This window comes from Folsomia candida, unplaced genomic scaffold (assembly GCF_002217175.1).
Source record: "Folsomia candida strain VU population unplaced genomic scaffold, ASM221717v1 Fcan01_Sc055, whole genome shotgun sequence".
Classification (NCBI taxonomy): Eukaryota; Metazoa; Arthropoda; class Collembola; order Entomobryomorpha; family Isotomidae; genus Folsomia; species Folsomia candida.
Window position 1 is genome coordinate 113615 of NW_019091247.1, and position 26148 is coordinate 139762.

The following is a 26148-nucleotide window of genomic DNA, read 5'->3' on the forward strand; positions in this document are numbered from 1 at the left end:
TTTTCTGGCGAATTAATAGTTTAATAGTTTCTGTAACGTAAATTTTGTTCCATATTTTACAAACGGTCCCTACTGCCTAAAGGTGTCAACGGCTGCCCTCATGATTTGGACAGGACCAATTTTAATTTGTCCATTGCCAATATTTGCACATACCTTTACATTTTCTTACTACAGGAATTTGATGCAATTGTCATCAACGAAATATATAAATATGTACATATATTTCGCAATTTATGTAAGTATTAATAGTTGAAAATCCCACCATGATAAAAAGTTCAAGGTGCCATATTTAGATACAAACAGTTATACTGACATCAACCACTTTAACTCGTGCCATTCATACAGAGTTATACTTACGGGAGAGAGTACATATTTTAATTTTGCAATATTCGTATATTCCACTATGTATGTAAACATACAGGGAAGAATGTCACACTTGATTTAAAGCATTAAAATAATTAACTTTGCCCTTATCAGTGGTTTAATCGACATATTAACAATTTAAGATAAGTTTATTTATGACACTTGCACACACTAAGGTATGCATGTCCATTCTGCTTCTCTCGTTCAACCAGTAACGACCTACAACCTGTCCCACTTTACACCCAATTTCAAAATGCTGCCTTCCAAAGCACAAATAATTGCACTGCTGACAGTATCTGCCCTCTTGCCAGTCTCGTTCGCCCAACAACTGGTCGCCGTTAAGGCGAACGCCCTTCTACCAAGTCGAAGATATAGCTGCTCATCCGTGTACGATGGTGACGATACGATCTACATTGTCGGAGGGAGCGACGCTTATTCCCAGCTGGGCGTGAAGGACATCCTAGCCTACAAGATATCGACCGACGCCATCACCCGGGTCGCCTCGCTAGCCCTGGAAGTCATTTCAAACACAGCGACAACCTCGATCGACTCCGCTGGAAATATTTACATCTACACCGGGAACATATTTTACTACGGTAATGTGCACAAATTCATTCCTTCTAGTGGCGAAATCGTGCACATGGCGACCCTCCCATCGACAGATTATTACCACGCCGCCATACCACTTGGTCCCACGTATGACATTGTTTATTTAATGGGGTCCTCAACCAATACGAAAACGGTCGCGTCCTACTACATGGGATCAGACATTGGTGCTGTGGTGGTGGGCAACTTATCCGTCGCTTATCTCCCCATGACCGCCATCTCGGATGGGAACGGATCCGCGTTCATATTCGGAAGTGAGGTTGGAGTGACGAAACCGGAGTATTCCGTGGTAAGAGAGTAGGGATGTGCGTGTCGTATTTGTTTGTCAGATATTTTCATATTTGTCAGGGGTTTATTGTTCATGTCAATGTGTGACATTTATAACTTGGTGTCATATTCGTGGGTTGACATGTATGAAATTTATGACAAATACAATATTTGTAACGCTACAAAAAGTAATTATTTCTTACTCCACAACCTATCAAATTCGGCCAGCAGATGGCCACTTCAAACTCTACATATTACCTTTATGCTCTGACATTTATGACATGTCATACTGTATTTATCAGACTTTTCACAGCGAACTATGACATGACACTGAAAACTAGAACTGTCCTGATATTAACATTGCACATCCCTAGGTACGAGTAAACCTAGCAACTCTAGCCGTTACCCGCGGCCCGGAAACCGTCCCCCGCATGTACAGAAAACCCGCCGCTGTCTGGGACGGGAAGCATGGATACGTCTTCGGTGGATATAGGAACGATTCGGCGGGTCATTACACCAACACGATTGGCCAATTTGATCCCGCCACGATGAGACTTACGTTACTTCCTGTGGCCAATTTTCCCGCTAATGGGACCAATGTCCTCGATTTGACGACGGCGGTTTATGTTTCCAAGCTGAACAGGATTTACCTCTTTGGGGGACGGACATACGGTGTGGGAGATGATGTGCCGCTTGATGGAATTTGGTACATTGACTTGTCTCCCTTAACCCCAACGACGACGACGCGTCCGACAACGACGACCAGACCGACCACAACTACTAGGCCAACGACCACAACTTCGACTACCACGCCGATACCGCCATCCAGTACGACGCTTTGTCCTGAAGAGTTGTCCTGTGTGGGAAAGGTGGATGGAAACTACCCGCATCCGTTCGACTGTGCGAAGTACATTCGTTGTCAACGCGAAGTCTTGACGGAGATGATCTGTCCGGAGGGGTTACACTTCGACCCAGCCATTGGAGCTTGTAACTTTCCGGAACTCGTGGATTGTGATGAGACTTGTATTTAAAATTGGTGGATGTTCGAGAGATTGCGAATTAAGGAGGTTTACATTAAATTCTCAAGCAACAAATAAGCGTTATGTAAGTATCTGTGTAATTGATAAGTTTAATAAACTTGGTTTATCTAGTTTTCATGAAAATTTATTCTGAATACATCAATTCGTTATCTCCGGATAATATTTTCACACGAACGCTCCTAATCCTAAGTTGGTATTATCCGCGCGCTATTACTTGTCCCCGGCTCATACACAAATTAACGGTGTACTCTCCCGTGTTGTAGAGTGTAGAGCGTGTATACTGACTGTGTTGTAGACACCGTTAATTTGTGTATGAGCCGGGGACAAGTAATAGCGCGCGGATAATAAGCTTAGGACTAGATTTAGTATACTAAATCAAATGCTCAAATCAACTACAAAATTTCATTCCAGTCAGATTTATCCCTGCATCAACCAATTCTCATCGATGAAATACGTATATGTACGTATTTCGCAACCTAAGTATTTATTTATGGTTGGAAATACCACCATGATAAAAAGTATTTACAAGGTAACCACTTTAACACGTGTGTCCATCATAGTTGTAAATATGTGACAGAGTGCATAATTTGTAATACTCGTACCTTGTACCATACACACAAACAGGACTGAACGTCATGCATACGTAAGTACTTCATTTGAACCATTAACATAATTAACTTTTCCCTTATCAGCAGCTTTATCGATATATTAATAATTTAAGATAAACGGTAGAAAACGCACATATCGAAGTAGCCTCAGTCTCACTTCACCCCAAGCAGTGTGAGAATACTTAATTTCATTTATTGATTCAATTTCAGTAGAAATCTCGTTTATCCCCCCGCACACATCTCAAGGGTGAGAGATTGTGGTCCGATGAACGGCATTTATAAAACCACCACCACCCCCACCTAAATCCACCCCCACCCCCATCAAATCCACCCCCACCCCCACCCCCATTGGTTTCTTGCAGCTATTTTTACCCGCAAGAAATGCAAAGTGCAAGAAACTCCTTCCCGCCGCCATAGTTCTGAAGGCGCGTCGCTAGATGGCGCTGTGTTTCTTGCACTTTCTTGTATTTCTTGCACCTTGCATTTCTTGCATTTCTTGCTTTGCAGTGCAAAAAATGAGAAAAACCCGCAAGAAACGAAACACTGTATTATATGTCAAAATGTCGTATTTGCCAAAAAAAGTTTTATTTATGGCATATTTGTCAGACTTTATTGTTTGTGTCAGCGTTTGTGACATTTATAACTTGCCAACAACCAAATAAATGACATGTGTCGGTTGACATTTATGACAAAACAATATTTATAGTGCCATTAACAAATTCTTTTGTTAAACAACTTTTCATGTAAATGTAGCCAGATCCAACTCTTCTATCATTAGACATTTATGACATGTTATATTTCTCAAACTATTTATTCCTTATCAAAGATGATGGACAATGGACAAATATGACATGATATTTAGAACATTTATACCATTCTTAATACTGCCATTGCACATCCCTAGGCACGAGTAAACCTGTCAACTTTAGCCGTCACCCTTGGTCCGGAAACGATCCCTTTCATATACGGAAAACCCGCCGCCGTTTTCGACGGGAAACATGGGTACGTCCTTGGTGGATACGGGAACGATTCGGCGGGTCATTTCACCAGCACCATTGGCCAATTTAATCCTGACACAATGAGAATTAGGCTACATCCTGTCTCCAACTTTCCCGCCAGCGGGACCCAACTCCTCGATATGACGACGGCAGTTTATGTCGAAAAGCTAAACAGGATCTACTTCATTGGACGACGAACATCCTACCAAACTTCCCCAAATGGGACGACAGTAGATGGAATTTGGTACATCGATTTGACCACACTTTGTCCGGAAGAGTTGTCCTGTGTTGGAAAGGTGGACGGAAACTACCCGCATCCCTTCGACTGTGCAAAATACATTCGTTGCCAGAGAGAAGTCTTGACTGAGATGAGTTGTCCGGAAGATCTACTTTTCGATCCAGTCATTAAAGCTTGCAATTTCCCTGAACTTGTGGATTTTGATGAAACTTGTATGTAAAATTGGGTAGAAATTATTGACCAATATTTTTTTGCCAACTTTGTTAGTTTTTGCGAACTCGTAATGAATACCGTGGTTATTTGTCATATTATTAGAATAAAAACGTCATGAAAACTATCCACGTCATGAAAACTTAATGACTTTTCATACACAAATAAACATGCATCACATCCTTTGTTCATTCATCGTTCAACATAATTTTGAAAATAAAATACAAACTTTGGAGATGGGAAAGTTCCCAAAGGAATTTTCAAGCCATTTTTCAACTTTGTTTTTTGCTAATGTTAATATTTCATGAAAACATCGTCATGAAAACTTATATTTATTATAGAAATATTTTCATACACACATCGCATTCTTCTTTGTTCGTGCGATTCCGGGCAAGCGGGAATCAAATAAACTCGTGCCTCTCAGCTCATCTGTTTTCGCAGTCTTTAAAAAATAAAAATAAGTAAAAATAAAATTGCTCTGTAAATAAATAAAAATGGACAATTTTCAAAATCGGGTTAATTGCTACACTTGCGGTGTATCAGATGAGCCAATTGTCTCCCTAAAGGTTGAATATTCCGACCAGATATGCGAATTGTTGCGAAAGAGTGACATTTTTCTACAAAATTCACAAATAAACGAACAAATTTCAACTTGGGATAATTGTGATCACTGTTTACAATTAATTTCTGAATTGAGTCTCTTAATAAGCAAACAGGCCGAAATTGTGGAACAGATTAAGGATAGGATTGCGACAGGTGAGCCGAGAACGGGGTTCAATTTTTAATTTTATTAGAAAATTTTTGATTTCGCATAATTTGTAATTCTAATTAATTAATTACTTTTAATTAGTTATACATTTATTAATTACTTAATAATAATAATATCCATCTGTATGAATGACTTCCTTCCGGTAAGTAAAACAGTTACAAGTTTTAAAATTTTGCGAAATTGGGCGAATTTCGCAATTTGTTTAACCTGGTTTTAATTAATCTTGTGTTCTGAAACTATATAAGCTAAATTGCGATGTTAATTAAGATTTGGTCGTCGTAATAATCAATTTTTTATGAAAATCTGCTTCTCGAATGTGAAATGATTACGATAAATCTATTTTATACTCTGACATATTTTTATTTTTATTTATTTAGAAGCGAAGAAGAAAGTCGAGAATGTTTCCGAAGCCCCTGAAATCAAGCTTGAGGAAGAGGAGGAGGAAGAAGAGGGATACAAATCCGAGACAGAATTCGAACCATCCGAATTTTTTTGCAAAATTGAAGTAGATCCTGACGCCGAAGAATCGATAAGTCAGGACAACGAAGAGGAGGATGATGAAGACGAGGACACATTTACTATACAAACTTTTGACCCCCCAACTCCGAATGGGGCCACAACAAGTAGAAAATAATTACTAATTAGCTTACAAAAGCTTCAATTTGTTGGTAATAATTTCTAAATAATGTTTACAGGTCTGGAAGAATCGAAAAGTCACGACGACAAGAACCAGGAGGACAGCACCTTAAATTCACAAATTTTTGACCCGCCACCTCCTAAACGACTGGCGACAAGTACACATTACTAATTTGCAAATTATAAACGTTCGGGGTATTCATTACGAGTTCTGATGTTCGCTTCGCAGCATAGTTTTGATTTGACAAAAAAATGCAAACTAAATACTACACGGGCACGTTTGCAAAAAAAAATTGGAAGCCAAAATTTTTACAAATTTTGTTTTTATGTAGCTGACGAAGCGAGCCCGTAAATACGGAATGAATACCCCCGAAATTTATAAATTACCCTGTTTTTGATAATAAAATCTAATTTGTATTTATGTATGCATAGGACTCGAAGGATCGAAACGTACTCACGACGAGGAGAAGGACACCTTTGTTATACAAACTTTTAAACCCCCACCTCCTAAACGGGCGAAAACGACAAGTAAACATTACTAATTGAACATTTGGGGGTATTCATTACGAGATCGCATCGCAAGCTGCGATTCGCAAAATAAGTTTGAACAAAAATTGCCAACTACATATTAGTTCGCAAATGTAATTTCAAGCAAAAATGGGTGTGAATGCGAAACTCGTGCGTATGAAATGAATACCCCCATTGATACATAACCCAGGTTTTTGGAATTTAGCATCTAAATTGTATATGTATATTTTTACAGGACTTGAAGAATCGAAACGTCCCGACAAAGAGGGCAAGGACACATTTACTTTATTAATTGTTGACCCTCCACTGCTCACTCTCACCGAAAAGGCGACAAGTACGTAGTAATTGCTAATTAAGTATGAAAAACGATAAATAGCGGATTTTTTCTAAAAAATTGTAACTTTGTAGAAAGCGAGGAAGCAGCATTTACTTTAGAAGTTTTTGACCCCGCATCTGGTACTTTTATCAAACGGGCGACAAGTAATTAATAACTATACATTTATGAACTGCGTACTCTCGACAACGGTCGCAAACTGAGTATACGAAGTTAACTCTGGATGGAAGAATGTGTTATTTTTTCGCAAATTTACCCCGCGAAGTGGGCCGGTTTTATTTTCCAAAATTAATTCGCCAACTTATCCTCACCATCAGTAGCAAGAGAAATTACAAAAGCTCATGGAAGCAATATCAAAATATGAATTTTTATAAATTTGCGAATCGAAACAAATTTTTAGAACTGCACAAATTTGTTAACCGAGTTACGATCACGACTACGCCCGAAGTATAAAGCTAGATTTTTGCTAATATAACTTCGAACTATTTTCAGGTCCCCCCACCATCCCACAGCCCAAAGTAAAAAAACCTCGCCCACCTCGAAAATCACCTCTCCCTCCACCCCTACCCTGCCCCACGTGTAACAAACTATTCCGCGGAAGTAATGCCACAACTCAGCTTCGCCTCCATGTCGACCACGTGCACGGAAAACCTAAAATAATCATGTGTCCCTACTGCACCAATATTATCGGTTTCGTCCAAGAACGGTCCTGGCTGGATCACCTCCTCACACAGCACGAAACCCTGACCCCAGAAAAACCCTTGTCGTGTCCCATCTGCCCAAAAACGTTCGCCATTTCACAACTGCACGAACACCACGTGGCAAACCATGCCAAATTTGACGGCAAGTATCCACTTTTCTGCCAAAGGTGCGACAAACGATTCCAAACGCAAGATCAGTTGGACCTCCACCGCACAAAATCATGCCCCCTCCTTGAAACGAAGGAAGCAAAAGTGTTTCCGTGTTCTCTCTGCAACACCAAATTTCCGAGCCGGGCCAGAGTCGCGATACATCAGAGGTCGAAACATCCCGAACTCTTGACGTGGAAGTGCGCCACGTGCGGATCCCTCCATTTGAGCGAAACTCATCTCGCGACACATTCCCTTCTTCACGGCAATGCGGGTATTCATGATTCCTTCGTATCTTTATTTTTTTATATTGCGTTACGACGGTTACAAGACTTTGAGTGTATTCACGACACTGTCCCATATGTAGCGAGACATTTGGCAAACTTGCGAAGGTAAAAAATTAGGGGGATTATGATGTCGCAAATCTACCACAAACACCTATTTTGATATTGTTTCCACGGGTTTCTGTTCTTTGTTTTGCTGGTGATGGTGAGGATGAGTTTGTCCAATAATCTTCCGAAATTGCTGGGTAAATTTGCCAAAAATCCCATGGTTTTCCAGCAAAACTTCGCAAGTTGACATTATTTTTTATTTTTTCGTCATAAATTATTTCACGATATTAAAGAAATAATGAATACCCTTTATAATTTAGATTCTTACGACTGCCTCGTCTGCACGAGGGGCTTCTTTAAATCAAAAGACGACCTAAGTCTACACCTCACGACGTCCCACACCGGGGAGGAAACCATCCCCTGTGGCGTCTCCGGCTGTCCCGCCCTCTTCCCCAACGTGCCGAACAAGCTCCAACACATGGGCTCCGCGCACAACGAGGCCGTCTTCCCGTGTTCCTCGTGCCCCGAAAAGTTCGTCACTTTATCCGCGAGGATTGCGCATGTCGAGCGCGCCCATAAGGATGGCGGCGCCCAATCTTTTCCCTGCGAGTGGGACGCGTGTGGGAAAGTGTTCACGACTCAGGCCGCGTTGGGGAGGCACGTGAGCCACGTGCATAAGGGGACTAGTCAGAGAACTTGTGAAACTTGTGGGAAGCAATTGTCTAGCTTGGAGTCTTATCGGTATCACGTGAAGACTCATAGCGGGGTGAAGGACTTCATTTGTGAGATTTGTGGGAGGGCGTTTATGGTTCAGAATAACTTAACGAATCACATGGTCAGCCACGCGGAGGAGAGGCCGTTCAAGTGTGAAGAGTGTGGGAAGGCGTTTGGGAAACGGTATATCCTTAATGATCATGTGAAGAAGACGCATCGTGGGGGGAGGGTGGCCAAGAAAAAATTGTAGATTCGGTGGTTACCAAGATAACGCAAAAATCGGTAAAAGCAGCACATTTTTAATTAATTACTTCTCCGGTCTGGGAATTTATTTTGAAATTCTGAACGGCTAATTTTTTGAGCAGGTGGTTGCCATTTTTTTAAATTGTATAGTTTTTGGAAACCTTCAGAAAAACTGGAAGTCTACGCAAAAGTTTAAAATAAATTGTCAGACCTGAGAAATGATTTGAAATGTGTGTAGATTTTACCGGTTTTGGTGATCAAGTTCTGCGTATTTAGTTATTAGGCATGACAATCTGCGAAATTTGTGTAGTTGGAAATATTTTTGGTATTTTCTGACGAGTTATTTAATTCTAAAAATGTGTATCCATACTTTTTAATACAAATGCCAAAATAATATGTATGAATATTTAATCGGTGTTAAATAAATGAAGGACATATATATATACAGCTCGGATATTGGTTGAAGTACACGAGTTAAATAATTCATACACATACACACATATGTACAAACTTCATACATATTTAAAAATGTGCAGTTTTTTATTTCAGTAATATGTTGAATTGGCATTATTTTATTGAATTATTTCATACAACTCAGAATAAGTAGTTCAATATTTTCCTCTGAAATAGCCGATCCAAAAAATGATGTACATTCGGTGAATCCACGAATGAGGTCAACAAAACTATTAATTTCCTTTCACCAAAAATGCATTTACTAGGTGGCCCACTGAAACTGTAAGTGAAATGAAACCCTGTGGCTTCAACAGTTTTTATGTTACGAATTTCGAGTTAATTTTAACCGAAAGCCAGTTAATTTCTGAGTAGAAAACAATTTTTAGTTTTCGAAATTTCCTCCCCTGCCATTAATGCAGCGCTGAGGAAACCGCCTGCAGTTCTCCGCTGAAGCACGCACTAATTCCTGGGCAAAGTGTTCCATTCCGTGGTCAAAAATTTTTTTCCGATCCCTACACTTCTACGAGGCTTAGAACACACATTTGCCCCTAACTTTGACCATTTTTCATAATCCGGAGATTCAAATCCAGAAAGTAGAATTACCATTTCCGAGAGGAGGAAAAGTTCGGAATTTTGTTTTTTACCCACGCTTGGGTCATTTTTTGCACTATAAGCTGATTCCTAGTCCTACTGCAAGGTCCAGTCGACTTCAATGAATTGGATCTCACTTAGGGGATGTACCGCGGACTCGAAAACGTATTTTAAGAAATTTGATCCCCCCACCTTCCCCCCATTTTCAACAAAATGTAGAGAAATTGCCCCAATTAGTTCCCACCTGCCAAAATCACCACAAAGCTTGGATAATGTGGCTTTCTGACCTTCTGTCTATATTGGGGGATGTCTGACAGATTTGGCGTAGATAAGGCCAACTCGCTTGTTAAAATATTTTTCCTATGTGAAAATCTCCTCATCTGTAAATAGAATCCTCGTCACTTTTTCTGAGCGTACCGCTTGAAGTCACTCCTGGGTTTCTTTAATCTGGTTTCCCTTTGGGGGATGGTCGGCATGTGGCAAGTACCACATTTCAAAGTCCTAAGTCTAAGGTTCAATTTAAGCACTCATTGAATAATCTGATTCTACACTGGCAGCTGTGAGGTTGGTTTCCGTTGGAATTTCGTGAATTTCTTCGGATTCCATCCTTCAGCGCCTTCATGATGGGTGTGGTCCTTGTAGGATTTCAAAAATTTTTTCTTCGACTGTTGTTAGTCCACCCCGTCCCCATGAACGTCTTTATAGTCTGTTGGGTAATACTATGTGTGAACAAAATAAACATTTAATAAAAGTTGTCTTGCAAATTGTTCGAATAAATAGTCAATTAATTACAGATAGAATTTAAGCATTTCAATTGGTATTCCTTCCAAGTTTATATCGCAACATATTTTGAAAACAAAATGCGAACTTTTGGGATGGGCAAGTTCGCAAAGTCATTTTTCAACTTTATTTATTGCTAATGTTAAGATTTCATGAAAACATTGTCTATATTTATTAAAAACTTCTATTTATTATGAAAATATTTTCATAAACCAAAAACATGCATGGAAATATTTGCCAACATCGCATACTTCTTTGTTCGTGCGATTCCGGGCAAGCGGGAACCAAATAAACTCATCTGCTTTAAAAAATAAAAATCAATAAAAATAAAATTATTCTTTTAAAAATAAATAAAAATGGATAATTTTCAAAATCGGGTTAATTGTTACACTTGCGGTGTTTCTGATACACCGATTGTCTCCCTAAAAGTGGAATATTCTCACCAGATATGTGAATTGTTGCGAAAGAGTGCCATTTTTCTACAAAATTCACAAATATCTAAAGAAATTTCGAGCTGGAATAATTGTGATCACTGTTTAAAATTAATTTCTGAATTGAGTCTCTTAATTAGAAAACAAACCGAAATTGTTGAACGGATTAGGGAAAGGATTGCGAAAGGTGAGTTACGAATTGGGTACAATTTGTAATTTGTAATTAATTTCTAGAATTTAAAATTGTGTGACTTGTTCGCAATTCTAATTAATTACTGATTAGTTTATAGTTCTAATCTAATCATATTATACGTGCATGAATTAATTTATCAATAATAATAATAGTCATATATATGAATGAAAGGCTTCTGGTGAGTTAAACAGTTACAAGTTCCAAAATTTTGCCAAATTGGGCAGATTTCGAAATTTATTTAGCATTATGCTGCTTCTCAAATGTGAAATGATAGCGATAAATATTTCGTACTTTGACATATTTTTATTTTTATTTATTATTTAGAAGCGAAGAAGAAAGTTGAGGATGTTCCCGAAACACCCCCAGGCAGAAAAATTATGTGGGTTACGTGCGTTTTAGACGTGTACAAAAATTCTCTAAAACACGTTGTAAAGTGAAAATCACGACGCAGTGGGTTATACGCGATAACACCCTCACAATTTCATCGTGTAACCCACGCATATAATTCTGCTACAAATTCATCAGTTACATGCATTCTATGCGTGTATTCCACTCGTTCCACCCCTGCGTTTCCCTAAATTATAATACGATAAGCAAATCCCCCAATAAATACGCAAAATTGTACGCAAAATTTCAAAGTTTTATTTATTTATTCCAAGCTCATTTTTACCATAGGTATACAAAAGAAATTTTGGTTGTTTGGAATTGGTAGAAATACATATTTTACAATAATTTCGTCAAGGCTTACTAATTTAGGCAAACTTAACTTAGATATATCTATTATGACTATCATCAACTCCGAGCTATCTAGTGGATAATATTTTGCTACCTTTCTAGAAACAAAAACTTGACACATTAAACTATCAGAGCTCAAAATTTCGGTCACCTTTACAATTTCTCCCGATGATAACAAAAATACGTTATCACCTTTGTTACAAGTAATTACAATATTAGTTTTAGTATAGATTTTTACATACGCATCATTACGAATTTTAGGCTTAAACTTTGACCGATTTGAAGTCAGAAAATTAAAGCTCTCTTTTTCTGTGACTCTTTTCACTACCTGCTCTAACTCTCGTGTCTTCCCTCTGACCATACGCTTCAATTTCTGAAGGTAATTTTCAAATGGAAATGCAGACACATTATCCAAATTCCCATAGTTTAAACTATCATCTGCTACATGCAACAAACTATGTACATTATAGGACATTGTGGAAATCCCGTACAAATCTCCCATTAAATCGACAAATATTTTTAAAAAAGACCTAGCCTTTTCATTCCATAACGGTAAATGAGATTTGTTGGACAATAGAATAAATGTGGCGGAATGAAGCAGCAGGAAATGCTTATACAGTTTTGTTGAAAGGATTGGTTTCAAAACTACTGGCCCAACGTATAACAAAAATTGCCTAAACTCAGTGGCTTTGTAGCGATGTAAATGTTTCAGACCTCTTGGCTTTCTTGTAAATTCTGAAGGAACAAATTTACTAACAGACACCAAGTTATCTGATAATTTATTCCATTCACGAGATGGAAGTCGATTAGGAAGCCCACCCTTCTCCCATATGTAAAACAGTTTTCTCATCACTCCAAGACATATTAGGTGCATGTAGTCTAATACTACTTGCGAGACTAAGCCTAAATTTAAATCTATTAACGGGGAGTTGCCAATATGATGATCAGAATCTACTTTGTTAATAAAGGAAATGTCTGTCCTTAAATTGGCATTTGAGCCCAAAAATACTATCCTATTCTCCAAATAGTCTCCTTCTTCCTCACAGCGCTCACAACTGTGATAACCAGTATGACCTTTTACGGCTTTAACAAAACTTCTAGCTGGCGCGTCAGCAATTACGGCACTTATTTTAACAAAATATTGTACCGAATTATATGTAAACCCTACATCTTGCAAAAATTTAACTTCTTCCACAAAATATTTAAAAAACTCGGAAATAGAACTTGGCTTATTTTCGCCCCTAAATAATGAAACAAGACGGGGCTCCCTACTTTTACCCTGATCTAATCGTATCAAAATAGGCCAAAATTGCACACCATTGCTCTCACCAATTGGAATACCATCTGTGCTAACTGAAAGTGTTAACATTTTTTTCTCATTTGTATTAAATTCTGAAACTAATTTTCGAACTAATGGGAAATCGCAATCAATTAGTCCATTTATAATTTCAGATTCTACAATTTTTTGCAAACCAAAATTATATAATTTTCCACCGCCAATTTCAACAATGCTAATAACCCTAGGAGTGGCGAGGTGAGTTTTAGAGCATTTCGGCAGGGGACACGAAACATAGGGAATTAAAATTTGAAGCAGCTCTGATAATGCAGAGTGAGTAATGTTATTTTGGAGACTCCAAATTTTTAACTGTTTTGCTAGGTTAGCCTTTTCTAATTCGTTACTACTAATCAATTCTAAATCTGAGGTTGAATTGCTGGATCCGTCGAATTCTAATCCGTTACTAATACAATTATTTACATAAACTATATCAAAACTTGGCGAGTCTTCATTGTGTGAAAGGCGTGGCGTCATGTTTTGAAGCAGCTCCTGAACCTCCTTTCGAATATCCCTTCTTTGTCGTTGATACATTTTTTCTTTTTCCGCCACCTTCCCCTTTATCCCGAGCGTTCCTGAACCAGTTTTTAATCGTTGTCTCGATCGCATCTACTGTTGTATCACTTGCAATTCTATTCAGCTTGGTTGCATCTATATCAATAACAAATAAAGCTGTGTTCATACTTTCCGAATCTAAATTAATAAATTTATAAATAGTATATTTATGTTACATAATTTACCAATCAATACTATCTTCAGTTTCAAAACTGAAAATGCCTGTCGCCCAAGCGAGCCTCCCCCACTGTAATTAAACCTTCTTGCAAGTGGTGGTGTAAAAAGTTCGGAGAGTATTCGAGATACGATTTTTTCCGGTTTTCTTCCTCCAAGGCTTGATAAATACTTAACCTAAACAACATAATGAAAATCGATAATTTTAAACAAATGTTTAAGCAAAGATAAATATGTAAATATAAGCATTTAATTTTATCTTACTAAAGATCTCCTGTTTGAATCTGTTTCAATCCACGCCTCCAATTCATCAACGCTTTCTTCGTCATTTAAGGGCAGAACGACCGGTAAATCAATTGTGTTGGTTTCAATTTGGTGTGAGCTTAAACGGGAAAATAACACTCGAATATCTGATTGAATTTCGCTCAATTTTCGAAGAACAACCTCTTCAAAGGATTCTGAAATAAAAATAAAATTATCATGTTGCTCCTAAATAATTATGACTAAAACCCAACCAGTTTCTCGAATGTTTCTGCGGCGATGAATTAAGCCAGATGAGAGTTGGCTTGATTTTGGGGTGGACAAACCAGAAGTAGGAATGAAATTGTCTCCCTCGACCAATGGAGTAAATTGAGAGGATCCAAGAGAGTGATTATCTGGACCAGCGGAAATCAAAGTGCCCCCACTTTCTCCCAACTTTTCCCCGGAACCTTGGGTATACTTTGATGTTGGAAAGGAAGACGTGGAGAAGTTTTGAGCTTCTGAATTGGCACTGTACAGTTCTGTAAACAATAAAATAAGTCATTATGCATGTACTGTATGAAATTAGGAGGTCAAATAAGGAAAATTACGATTAATTAAAAAATCTAATCGAAATCTTTACTTACCTGCTTGAGAGAAAATATTGCAGTCGTTACTTATTTCTAAATTCCTTGATCCATAACTAGTCTCGTTATCTGAGGATAACTCATCATCATTATCGGAAGAGGTGGATTCTTTCGAATGAGTTGACTTATGACGCTTAATTGGGAGAACTGGCTTGGTACTCGAATTTTTTCTCTTCAATACAATGTCCTCGGCATCTGTTGTGTCCAATACCTTGTCGGCGGTCGCGTCCAACTCGAATCTTTTAGCTTCTTTGAGGGAATCTAAATATTCATTGAAACTTGTTACTGGTATGTTATTATTATTTATCTAACGTGTAATTTATCAAAATTGTATTAATGTATTTAAATAAAATAACCCACCTGCAACTTTGTAAAACTTAATTGAATTTGTCGTCCAGTGTTTCTCCGGCTCTGTGCGCCTTTTAATAGAGGCCGAGACAGATGATGGCAATCCTGGTGGCCATAAACAAGTCTTCTTGTCCTGGCTAACCCAACTGGAAGGAACGGCTTGTACGGACTTATCCTCAAGAAACTTAACTACTGAAAACATTGCTGAAGTGCAAAAATTTAATAAGGAGGAGAAGGATGGCTGGAGCAGACCACGTCGTGAAATATAATGTTTAAATATGTGTTGCCAAAGCGGGCTAGGGGCGAGATTTAGTGACACTGCAACTTTTACACTCGGATTATATACTACTTTTACACTCAATCGAATAGAATGAAATTTTGAGCAGCTAAAAGACGTGGGTTTAGCGAGTGTCCGTCATCCCAAATTTTACATTGAGGCTTGCCCTTGAGTTATATCCGTCTTAAAAATGATGGCTATGATTTTTCTCTTAATGAGGGTATTTACATGCATAATCTGTATAAAATATTTATCAGAAATACACAAGGTTCAGCACCCCACACAAAACCCTCACATACCCAACAAAACCCTAAAAGAATATGCACCGTGATCTACTTGGGCCTGAAATCAAGGAGGAGGAGGATGAAGAGGGATACAAATCCGAAACTGAATTCGAGCCATCCGAATTCTTTTGCAAAATCGAAGTGGATCCTGACCCCGATGGTCAGGACGACGAGGAGGAAGACACATTTACTATACAAAGTTTTGACCCTACAATACCCACAACGGCCACAAGTACAAAATAATTACTATACTTAACTTACAAATTATACACATTTGGGGCAAGTTCGTATCGCAAAATAATTGTTAAATACTTAAGCATACGTTTGCAAATAAATTTGCATGTCAACTTTTTTTGTTAACGTTGCTAACGATGCGAACTCATTCATTGCTGTGAACGTTTCTGAATACGCACATTGATTGAATTTTTGTTAATTTCTAAATAATTTTTGCAGATCCGGAAGAATCGAAAGGTCACGACGACAAGGATCAGGCCGACAACACATTTACTTTACAACAAGCTATTAAGCCCCCACCTCCTAAACGGGCGACAAGTACAAGAATAATTAATAATTAATTTACATTGGGGGCAGGCCCCGTTCTAGCCAATGTGTCGCCCTAGGCAAAAAGATAATTGCGCCCCTACGTTCTCGAGCCATAGCTATAGCTCGAGAACGATGCAAGTTAACATAGTAGGATGTAGATGGAGCGCCTATGCATAGGCGCTCGATCTACATCTTAGTATACAGTCGTACCGAAACTGGTACTAATTTCATTTACACAAATCAACATTTTAAAATAAGTTTAGTTAAATATGTTTGTATTTTTAATTCGTAAAAAATTGAATATTATTAAGGCACACAAGCCTAATCAAAATTTCTCACTTTTTGAGGCTTTGCTTATTCAAAACTAAATTCATATAAAAATGGATGGGTGAAAGTAAGGTTGTTATCTCCCGGTTCCACGCGATTATCATAGTTTTTGAGTTGTTCATACTAGGGCTGACAAATCCGTTCCCAATTTTCAAATCCGGATTTCGGATTATCCATTTATCTTGTGAATTACTTATTGTCATTATTTATGTCCTTGATATTTGAACGAATCAGATATGTAGATGTCAGATAGTAGAGTTATTAATTTCAATTGCAATCTCAGCTTTTTTAGAAGTTTCAATATTTCTGAAATTTTTCTGACGATGCAGGTAATTTCTGGGCATTTTTCTCAGTTCATGAACTGAAAAAAATTAGAATTTCAAATACCTAAGTGAGTTTGATGTCGGATATGATAAACTAACTATATTTGGAAATTTGAATGAGTATCATGCTAATTTTTTTTAATTCACACTTCTCGCCAAGATTTGAATCTTTATATCGTAAATAAATATGAATCTTTAAGTTAGGGAAATCCGGATTCGTCTCTAAATGAGATCCGGATTTCGAAGTATCCGAAATCCGAAAAATCCGGGTTTTTCGAATTCGGAGGGTCCGGATTTGTCAGTCCTAGTTCATACTCAGAAATAATCGGTCACATATTTTTTGGTTTTGTAGAATGTGGGGAATTGCGAATGTGTCGGAATTTTTTAAATCCAATGATAACAATATATATACCAACCATACATATACATACCTGGATCTGATTCTAATTTTTCCAATTTCATCTGATTAAAAAAATCATCCCAATTTTTTGTGTAGAATTACCTGAAATTATAAAATTAATTTGCTAAATCTGGAAACTTTGATATGTTTATGCTACGAGCTTTTCTTTAACGACGCAAAAAAAGCATTAATTTGTGAAAATTGAAAGCAAGAAATTAATTTTTATAATTTCAGAGAAATAATTCAGAACACAAATTGTACATCTTTTTTAAAACGTGTAAAAATTTTATTTGATTTCGGCTGAAAATTAATTTACAAATTCCGCCACAGGCGAAAACATGCGCATTTTAGAAAGCGCAAAAATATGGGCCCGTTTATTTCCGATCGTTATTCTCAAATTAGTCCTGCCAAAATCGGAGATTACCACTTCACATTTCTGTAGGTGTTACGAACAAATTGCAGTTTATTATTAAAATCGCAAGTTCATCTGGCAGGATTATCAAGTTAAAATTTGAGAACGGTGCTGAAGAATACAATTTTGTACCACAGACTTCAGTTAAAGTCAGTTTTTTATGTTGTTTTCCATAACAGGTTATAAACTTCCACAAAGCCGTTTTTATCTAGTGTATAGGGGCGCCTGCCGGCGCCCCCAAATATCTGGCGCCCTAGGTGGTTGCCTAGCTCGCCTATACCTAAAACGGGGCCTGATTGGGGGTATTCATTACGATGAGGGTGGGTTTCGATTTTTGCGAATATTTAAATCCTAAATATTTCCAGGTACTTCCGAAACCATCCCGACGCCCAAAGTCAGAAAACCCCGCGCCCCCCGAAAATCCCCACTCCCTCCACCCCTACCTTGCCCCACGTGTAACAGACTATTCCGCGGAAGTAATGCCACAACTCAGCTTCGTCTCCATGTCGACCACGTGCACGGAAAAGTACAGAAAATCATGTGTCCCTACTGCACCAATGATATCGGTTTTGCCCATGAACGATCCTGGCTAGATCACCTCCTAACCCAACATGAAACCCTGGCCACGGAAAAACCGTTGTCGTGCCCCACCTGCCCAAAAAAGTTCGCCATTTCGCAACTGCACGAACGCCACGTGGCAAACCATGCCAAATTTGATCAAACATATCCACTTTTCTGCCAAAGTTGCGACAAACGATTCCAAACTCAAGATCAGTTGGACCTCCACAGCAAAAAATCATGCATTCTCCTTGAAACCAAGGAAGCAAAAGTTTTTCCGTGTTCTCTCTGCGACGCCAAATTTCCGAATCGGGTCAAACTAGCGATACATCAGAGATCACAACATCCCGAACTCTTGACCTGGAAGTGCGCCACGTGCGGCTCCCTCCATTTGAGCGAAACTCACCTCGCGACACATTCTCTCCTTCACGACAATAAGGGTATGCATGATTTCTTCACAAATAAAAATAGTACTCATCTAATCGCAAAATTAACAAGATTTGGAGTGACGGATTTTGTCACCAGAAATGACATTGTGGGCTAATGTGGACGCAAACCATGTTCAGTCCAAATTATTTTTGATCACCTTCATTTAATTTGAAAAAGCAAACATTTGGAAACAACATTCAGTGAGAAACTTGCGTAAATGCAAAAATTTCAGCAAGTTAAGGGCGCCGGCGCTGCAGGTTCGCGAAAAACCCCAAAGTTTCGACGGAATTGGACTGGCGTCGCCCATAAATTGCTGAAATTTTTGCATCTACGCAAGTTTCTCACTGAATGTTTAATTATATACGAAGGTAAGGTGGTCAAAAAAATAATCTGGGTTGAGCATTTTTTGCGCACCCATTTTACTAAGCTCGCCCCTTGTTTTTTGCTCGTAAATTATTTTACCATACAAGAACGAACAATGAATACCATCGACGATTTATTTATTTATTGTAGATTCGTATAACTGCCTCGTCTGCACCAGAGCCTTATTTAAATCCAAGGACGACCTAAGTCTACACCTCACGACGTCCCACACCGGCGAAGAAACCATCCCGTGTGACGTATCCGGCTGCCCCGCCCTCTTCCCCAACGTGCCGAGCAAGCTACAACACATGGGCTCCACGCACAACGAGGCCGTCTTCCCGTGTTCCTCGTGCGACGAAAAGTTCGTCACTTTTAACGCGAGGATCGTGCATGTCGAGCGAGCCCATAAGGATGGCGGCGCCCAATCTTTTCCCTGCGAGTGGGACGCGTGTGGAAAATCGTTTAGCACGAGGGCTTCATTACGCGCGCATATCTGTCGCGTGCATAAGGGGACGCGGCAGAAAACTTGTGAAATTTGCGGGCAGCAATTATCCACCTCGGGATCTTATCGGGATCACTTAAGGGTTCATAGTGAGGCGAAGGACTTCATTTGTGAGGTTTGTGGGAGGGCGTTTAGGTGTCAAACTAACTTAACGAATCACATGGTCAGCCACGCGGAGGAGAGGCCGTTCAAGTGCGAAGAGTGTGGGAAGGCGTTTGGGAAACGGTATATTCTTAATGATCATGTGAGGAAGACTCATCGTGGGGGGAGGGTGGCCAAGAAAAAAATGTAGATTAGGTCGTTACCAAGATAACGCTGGAGTCGCCAAAATCGGTAAAAGCAGCACGTTTCTTAGCTCTGGGAATTTATTTTAAAATTCTGAATTTATTTTTTTCCCTAATTTGTTGAGCAAATAGTTGCCAATTTTTAAGAAATCTATTTACCATTTTTGGACGATTTTTGGATCTCAGGGTTTGGAAGCCTTCAGAAAAATTGGAACTCTACGCAAAAGCTCAAAATAAATTTCCAGACCTGAGAAATGATTTGAAATGTGTGTAGATTTTACCGGGTTTGGTGATCAAGTCCTGCGTATTTAGGCATGACAATCTGAGAAATTTGTGTACTCCAAAATATTTTTGGTATTTTCTGACGAGTTATTTAATTCTAAAAATGTGTATCCATACTTTGTTAAAAATAAAAATGTAAAACTTGAAAACATATTTAATCGCTGTTAAATAAATGAGGTATGGACATCTGTGTATCAAATGCAGGTCGGATGCTGGTTGAGGTGCACGAGTTCAATAATATATGTATACATAAAATTCATATTTTGAAATATGCAATTTTATAATAATTTTATAATTTATGTAAATATTTAATCATTTCACATATTTAAGTTAGAAGAGGTAGTTTAATATTTTCCTTGAAAATTGGTGCAGTAAATTTCACAAATCCAGAAAAGTCATCAACCGAATTATGTATCCTCTTCGTGGGAACTTTCAGGCGCAATTGGTGCAGCTAGCTTGGGATCTAGCTTGCACGACGTGCTCACCACCAAACTCTAGACATTCATTTAAAAAAAGTTTGAATATTGTCAAAGTCAACTTTGTCAACAAATATTGACAAAATTTGCTACTACATAATTTTACTTTGTCAATTTCGGTACAAAATACATATTCTAGTTTTCGGAATTTTGCAGAATCTCAAACCAAAAAGATTCATTAAAACAACGTAGTTACCACATTTGCATGTAGATTTTGACGCAGGGGTAAGAATTTATTCAACCTAGAAAGCACCTCGCGCCAAAAATAGGCATGATTCGATTTATGCAAATGAGGTTCCACAAATAATTCCACAGTAGTCTTACTACATAGGTACTAGTAATGTATCTGATCATAAGCACGTACCGCCGAGAAAATTGGGATACAACTATTTTGCAAATTAGGTGCCACGCACAAATAATTTCACAGTGTTACCAATAAGGGTATGCATCTTACCAGGTAAAACAGTTGGATTTTGTAATTTGGGTGGTGGCTGTGACTGCTGCGGAAGTAGCCGCTTTGGTTTTACTCTTGTCGAATCACTCTGACAGTCAGTAATGGTGGCGCAGACCAGAACTGTGACAACGACAAGGGCGCAGATCTTCATGTCGAATAATTTTGTGGGAAAGTTCACAATTTTTATTTTTTATTGGAGTAAATGTGCTCGCTTGCCATGGTGGTGGTGGGGGGAACCATGGTCCACCAAGCGTATCTATTCCCTGACCTTCAGTACTGGTGGCGCAAACCAGAACTGCGATACCGACAACGATAAGGGCGATTAGCTTCATGCCCAATTAATCGTGTGGAGAAATTAATGATTTTTTTGTCGAAATATAGATTGCTTTCTATCCGGTAATATATAAATGGCTGTAAGGGGGACGGTATTTATACCATTCGGTACAAAATTTTGCAAACGTCCCAATCAATAATGTCAGCACCTTTGAATTGTCCCTTTTGTGTGGAAAATTTAAAAAGTGTTGATGAATCGGTAGCACATCTGTTTTAATAATAAGTACACTCTTAAAAATTTTCACTTCGAATGAAGTAAAATGTCACTCCAATACGTAGTCAAAGTGCTTCGACGCTGCCCGGAGTAATACGTGCGGCAACTAGTCTGGAGTAAGCATACTTACTCCACTCAGGATCAGAGTTGTAGTATGCTCCAAATTATGCATAGTGCTTGTACGACATATAGGAAGATGTTACTCTATATGAAGCAATTCTGCCCGATTCTAAGTAAAAGTAAGCACGGTTTGGAGTATATGACCTACTCTATCCGGGGCTCGGCTTACTAATTTTAAAGTTCAGTTAAAAATGGAAAAATATATATTTATTTAAGTGAGCGCAATTTATTATTTCACAACTATTAAGTTTTACAATCCAATTACTATCATATGTAGGTTAAAAATAATATTACAGCATGGCAAAAAATGTTTGAGATATTTTTGACGCTAAAACAAGCTAAGAAACAGGGTTAAATATTCTGTATAATTTGTACAATCAACCCCTGGAGAACGGGTGGAACATTAAATTGAAAAGGCGGGACGACGTGGATGAGGTCATCTTTTTTTAATGTGTTGTAAAGAATCCGGTTAGATTATTAGCTATGTTAAAAAACGTGCAAAGGTTTGAGTTAGAGTTTATTTTATAAAAATACAGAATGGAATCTAAAATAGATCTTACCTTTAGACAATTGACAGTATTTTCCAAGATTAAATGGAATTAATAATCTTTGGATCTCCGTATCACACATTAAAAAAATTTTTTAATGGGAATTTAAATTTCGGAATTAACGAGGGAAATGTGTAAGTCTGGAATAGACTAACAAACTCCAAGGTAGAAATCAAGAAGGGCGGGCGAATTGCGGCAGGCTTACTCGGAATGAAGTTCGATCAACTTTAGTGAGGGTAGACGTGGGCTAATTTTTAAGTTATTTTCAAGCATGGTTCTTTCAGAGTTAAAAAGATCGCTTGCTCATATAAGAGCAACTGGATTTACTTTTAAAATACCTTCGTATTCTCAGTTCAGGGTTACATTCATTTTTACTTTTCGAGAAGTATGCTACATTTCTGAGAGTGTACTTACTATTATTCATTGTCAACATGGTTATTGTGGAATGTCGAAGGTTAAAATTTATATGATAATTAAAAAGTATTTGGATGGAATATGGGAGAATCCGGTTTTCTCATGAGGAGTGAAATTAGTGGTCTCAACGGTTCTCGGTTCTCATAGAACCGAACCGGAACCGATGGCTCGGTTCGGTTCCGGTTTATACGGAGAACCGAACCGAACCGAAACTTTTATTACCGGTTCGGTTCCGGTTCCAAGTCTTTGAGAACCGAACCGAACCGGCCGGTTCGGGTTGAACCGAACTTCATACATAAATACATTAGCGAAGTTAATCATATTTTCGAAAAAGTTTTACGAATTTCCCGAAATACACATAGTTTCCAAAATGAAATTTTGACGTGGCCCCACTGCCAAAGTTCCCAAAATGAAACTTTGACATGGCCACACCCCCAAAGTTCCCGAAATGAAACTTTGACTTGGTCACACCCCCAATGTTTCCAAAACCAAATTTTGACTTGATGACACGCCCAAAGTTCCCAAAATGAAACTTTTATTTGGTCACACCCCCAATGTTTCCAAAACGAAATTTTGACCTGGTTACATCCCCAATGTTTCCAAAACCAAATTTTGACTTGATGACACCTCCAAAGTTTCCAAAATGAAATTTTCACCCCCAAAGTTTCCTAAACGAAATTTTTACCCCCAAAAGTTTCTAAAATGAAATCTTTACTTGGTCACACCCCAAAGTTTCCAAAATGAAATTTTGACTTGGTTACACCCCCAATGTTTCCAAAATGAAATTTTTACTTGGTCACACCCCCAATGTTTCCAAATTGAAATTTTGACTTGGTTGCACCCCAAACTTGGAATTGTTTTCTAACTTCAATAATATATACATAAGTGGTTTTACTGTTGACATGTATTAGAATTTGCTTGTTTAAATACAGATAAGTTATTGGCTTATATGTGAAATTTCATCAGAAACACGTCAATTAGCATTGTTTGTTGTTTATTGCATATTAATAACACTACCGGTTTGACCCGAACCGCCGGTTCGGTCACGGTTTGGTCCGGTTCCGGTTCGGTTCCAACTAAAAAAAGTTCGGTTCTGTTTCGGTTCTTCAATTCTGGTTCTCGGTTCTAAACCGGTTCTTCCAAGAACCGAACCGAACCGCACCGTTGAGACCACTAAGTGAAATGCGTCGGATTGATTTTCATGAAAGGTATGAATCGTTTTCATGATGCTTCATGAAGAAAGACAAAAACATGGTTGAGTGATAACTTATGTATAGTAAATATGCAACTCTCCATGGAAATTTCTGATACATACGATACGAATTTCAAAAAATAATATTATCATTTGAATAATAATAATAAAAATAATAATATTATCAAATGACTATCATTTGTCTGCCTATGTACACAAACAACTTATTTATGTGTGTGTCTGTATAATTAACACATTAGAAGAGCAAGTTTTTGAAAGTACTGTACATACTGTCGAATTTTTATAGCCGATTACCGCATTTGCATATTTCGACGCATTCGCGAGAGACATTCAGAGTTTATTCAACATGGAAAGCCCGTATCGCCGAAAATGGGCATAGTGAGATTTATGCTAATGAGTAATGAGGTGGATCGCGTAAACACGAGGATAATATGTACATAGATAATTCAAGAGTTTGACAGTTTCTAGAGGATCAGGTCTTAGGTTTAAGAAGCTTTCAGAAAATTTGGAACTGATCCAAAATAGCTTATCTGAAGTTAAAAAAACTCCGCGCTGTTCTAGTAGTCAACTTGTCGACTTTATTTTTTGATACAACTCGCTAGAACATCCCAGTGTATGTAGATACTTAGAAAAAAAGATCCTTTGTTAGTGCGGAACTTGTGCAAACTTTGGCAAGTTCTTATGGACGCCGCAAGTTATCGAAAACGCCCAGATTTTTGGCAAAATCTGACGGGCGCCCATAAATTGCTGAAAAATTTTCATCTACGCAATTTACTCACTGAATGTTGGTTCCAAAGAGTTAGTCGAGGCTGACTCGTCTTACATTCCATATGTAAAATGATTGTGGTGCATAATTACTTGTATGAAATACATAAATAAATAAAGCATTTAACAAAATTTGGGTAGGATTTATTATCATAATTTATAATTAGAGTTAATTTAATATTTTCGTTGGTGCATAAATGGGGCAGTAAATTTCAAAAATTCGTCAACCGGCCTACCCGCATCTCTTGCAGGATGCCAATCTGGATCAGCCATTCACGTGCTCACCAAACTCTAGATATCCATCTAGTGAAGAAAAGTTATGTATTGACCAAACGGGTGCCAATCAATCACAAATGTAATTAGTATTAAATTTGTAAATGGAACTATCAGCAAATTCTCAAGTTTAGATGAGATATTTGCATAAAAAGAGAACAAACCTCCCCCCTAAGGTACATTTTTTAAATTTTCTACGTTTTTTTCCCGCTTTGGATGCAAATATCTCCACCATATTGACAGATCGTGCGAATTGCAAATTTCATACTAATTACATTTGTGATCGATTGACTACATAGTTTGGTTAAAATCTGTGAGTATACTTTGGGAGACCTCTATTTATTGTAAGTTGGCAATCTATTAACACGTATATTACCCGGTAAAGTGGCTGGATTTTGAATCCTGGGCCGTGGCCGGCGCGGGGGTGGCGGTGCAGGCCTATGCGGGGGTCGGGGTGCAGGCCGGCGCGGGGGAAGAACTCCATAAATCGAATCTTGTTGCAAATAATTATTGTTATGGGTAAAATTAAAATTCAGATTAGGATAACGTTGGCTCTCTGTAATAGTGGCACAGACTAGAATTGCGACAACGACAAGGACGCAAAAGTTCATGGCGGACAATGAGTCAATGTAATTTTAGGGAGAAGTTGACGATTTTATTTAAGGCGGTAACAATGATCGCTTGTAATCCAGTGTTTAGAAATGACTATAAGGACAACGGTATTTATACCATTCGGCACAAAATTTCGCATGCGTCACAAAAATTTATGAGTTTGAAATGTTTGCATCGAAAATTCCATAATCAATCATTGAGAAGTCAGTAGCACATATGTTGTAACAATATTCTTTGTCAACATATGTATTGGTAAATATGTAATTGCTGTGGAATTTCGAAGGTTGAAGTTTAAATGATAATTGAAATATAGTTGGAAGATGTGATCATCTGGTTTCCTCATGGGGAGTGAAATGCCCCAACTAGAAATTTTCAGTAGTTTTAACCCAAATCCAACCCTGTTGGATAACTGTAAACTTTGGCCGCTTTTTTTGCATTGGAATAACGTAAATCGCTAACGTTGCTTGAACGTTATTTTTGTGTTGGATAAGTATAATTTGCGATAGTGACGTTACCAATAACTAATCT

General features: G+C 38.1%; 3 protein-coding genes across 11 annotated transcripts; all 3 read left to right on the plus strand.

The window, feature by feature from the left end:
• Positions 1-570: 570 nt before the first annotated feature.
• Positions 571-2382, plus strand: LOC118433504. Its single transcript, XM_035845481.1, has 2 exons — positions 571-1258; positions 1611-2382. Exons 1-2 carry the CDS (start codon positions 617-619, stop codon positions 2265-2267), a joined length of 1299 nt encoding a protein of 432 aa, XP_035701374.1. The 5' UTR covers positions 571-616; the 3' UTR covers positions 2268-2382.
• A 2349-nt stretch (positions 2383-4731) lies between these two features.
• Positions 4732-9169, plus strand: LOC110862353 (gastrula zinc finger protein XlCGF58.1). Of its 6 annotated transcripts, none has more exons than XM_035845440.1 (9): positions 4732-5086; positions 5477-5722; positions 5795-5893; positions 6168-6263; positions 6499-6597; positions 6672-6743; positions 7090-7719; positions 8098-8773; positions 8973-9169. In XM_035845440.1, exons 1-8 carry the CDS (start codon positions 4825-4827, stop codon positions 8739-8741), a joined length of 2148 nt encoding a protein of 715 aa, XP_035701333.1. In that variant the 5' UTR covers positions 4732-4824; the 3' UTR covers positions 8742-8773; positions 8973-9169. The 6 variants fall into 6 exon arrangements, with proteins under 6 accessions (XP_035701333.1, XP_035701334.1, XP_021967239.1 ...); XM_035845441.1 differs by having other exon boundaries at positions 8997-9169; XM_022111547.2 differs by having other exon boundaries at positions 9011-9169.
• Positions 9170-10827: 1658 nt separating this feature from the next.
• On the plus strand, positions 10828-20351 carry LOC110862379 (zinc finger protein OZF). Of its 4 annotated transcripts, none has more exons than XM_035845445.1 (5): positions 10828-11176; positions 16229-16327; positions 18146-18778; positions 19281-19965; positions 20191-20351. In XM_035845445.1, the coding sequence occupies exons 1-4, from the start codon at positions 10915-10917 to the stop codon at positions 19922-19924; spliced, it is 1638 nt and encodes a 545-aa protein (XP_035701338.1). In that variant the 5' UTR covers positions 10828-10914; the 3' UTR covers positions 19925-19965; positions 20191-20351. The 4 variants fall into 4 exon arrangements, with proteins under 4 accessions (XP_035701338.1, XP_035701339.1, XP_035701337.1 ...); XM_035845446.1 differs by having other exon boundaries at positions 19281-19929; positions 20229-20351; XM_035845444.1 differs by having other exon boundaries at positions 19281-20351.
• Positions 20352-26148: the final 5797 nt, after the last annotated feature.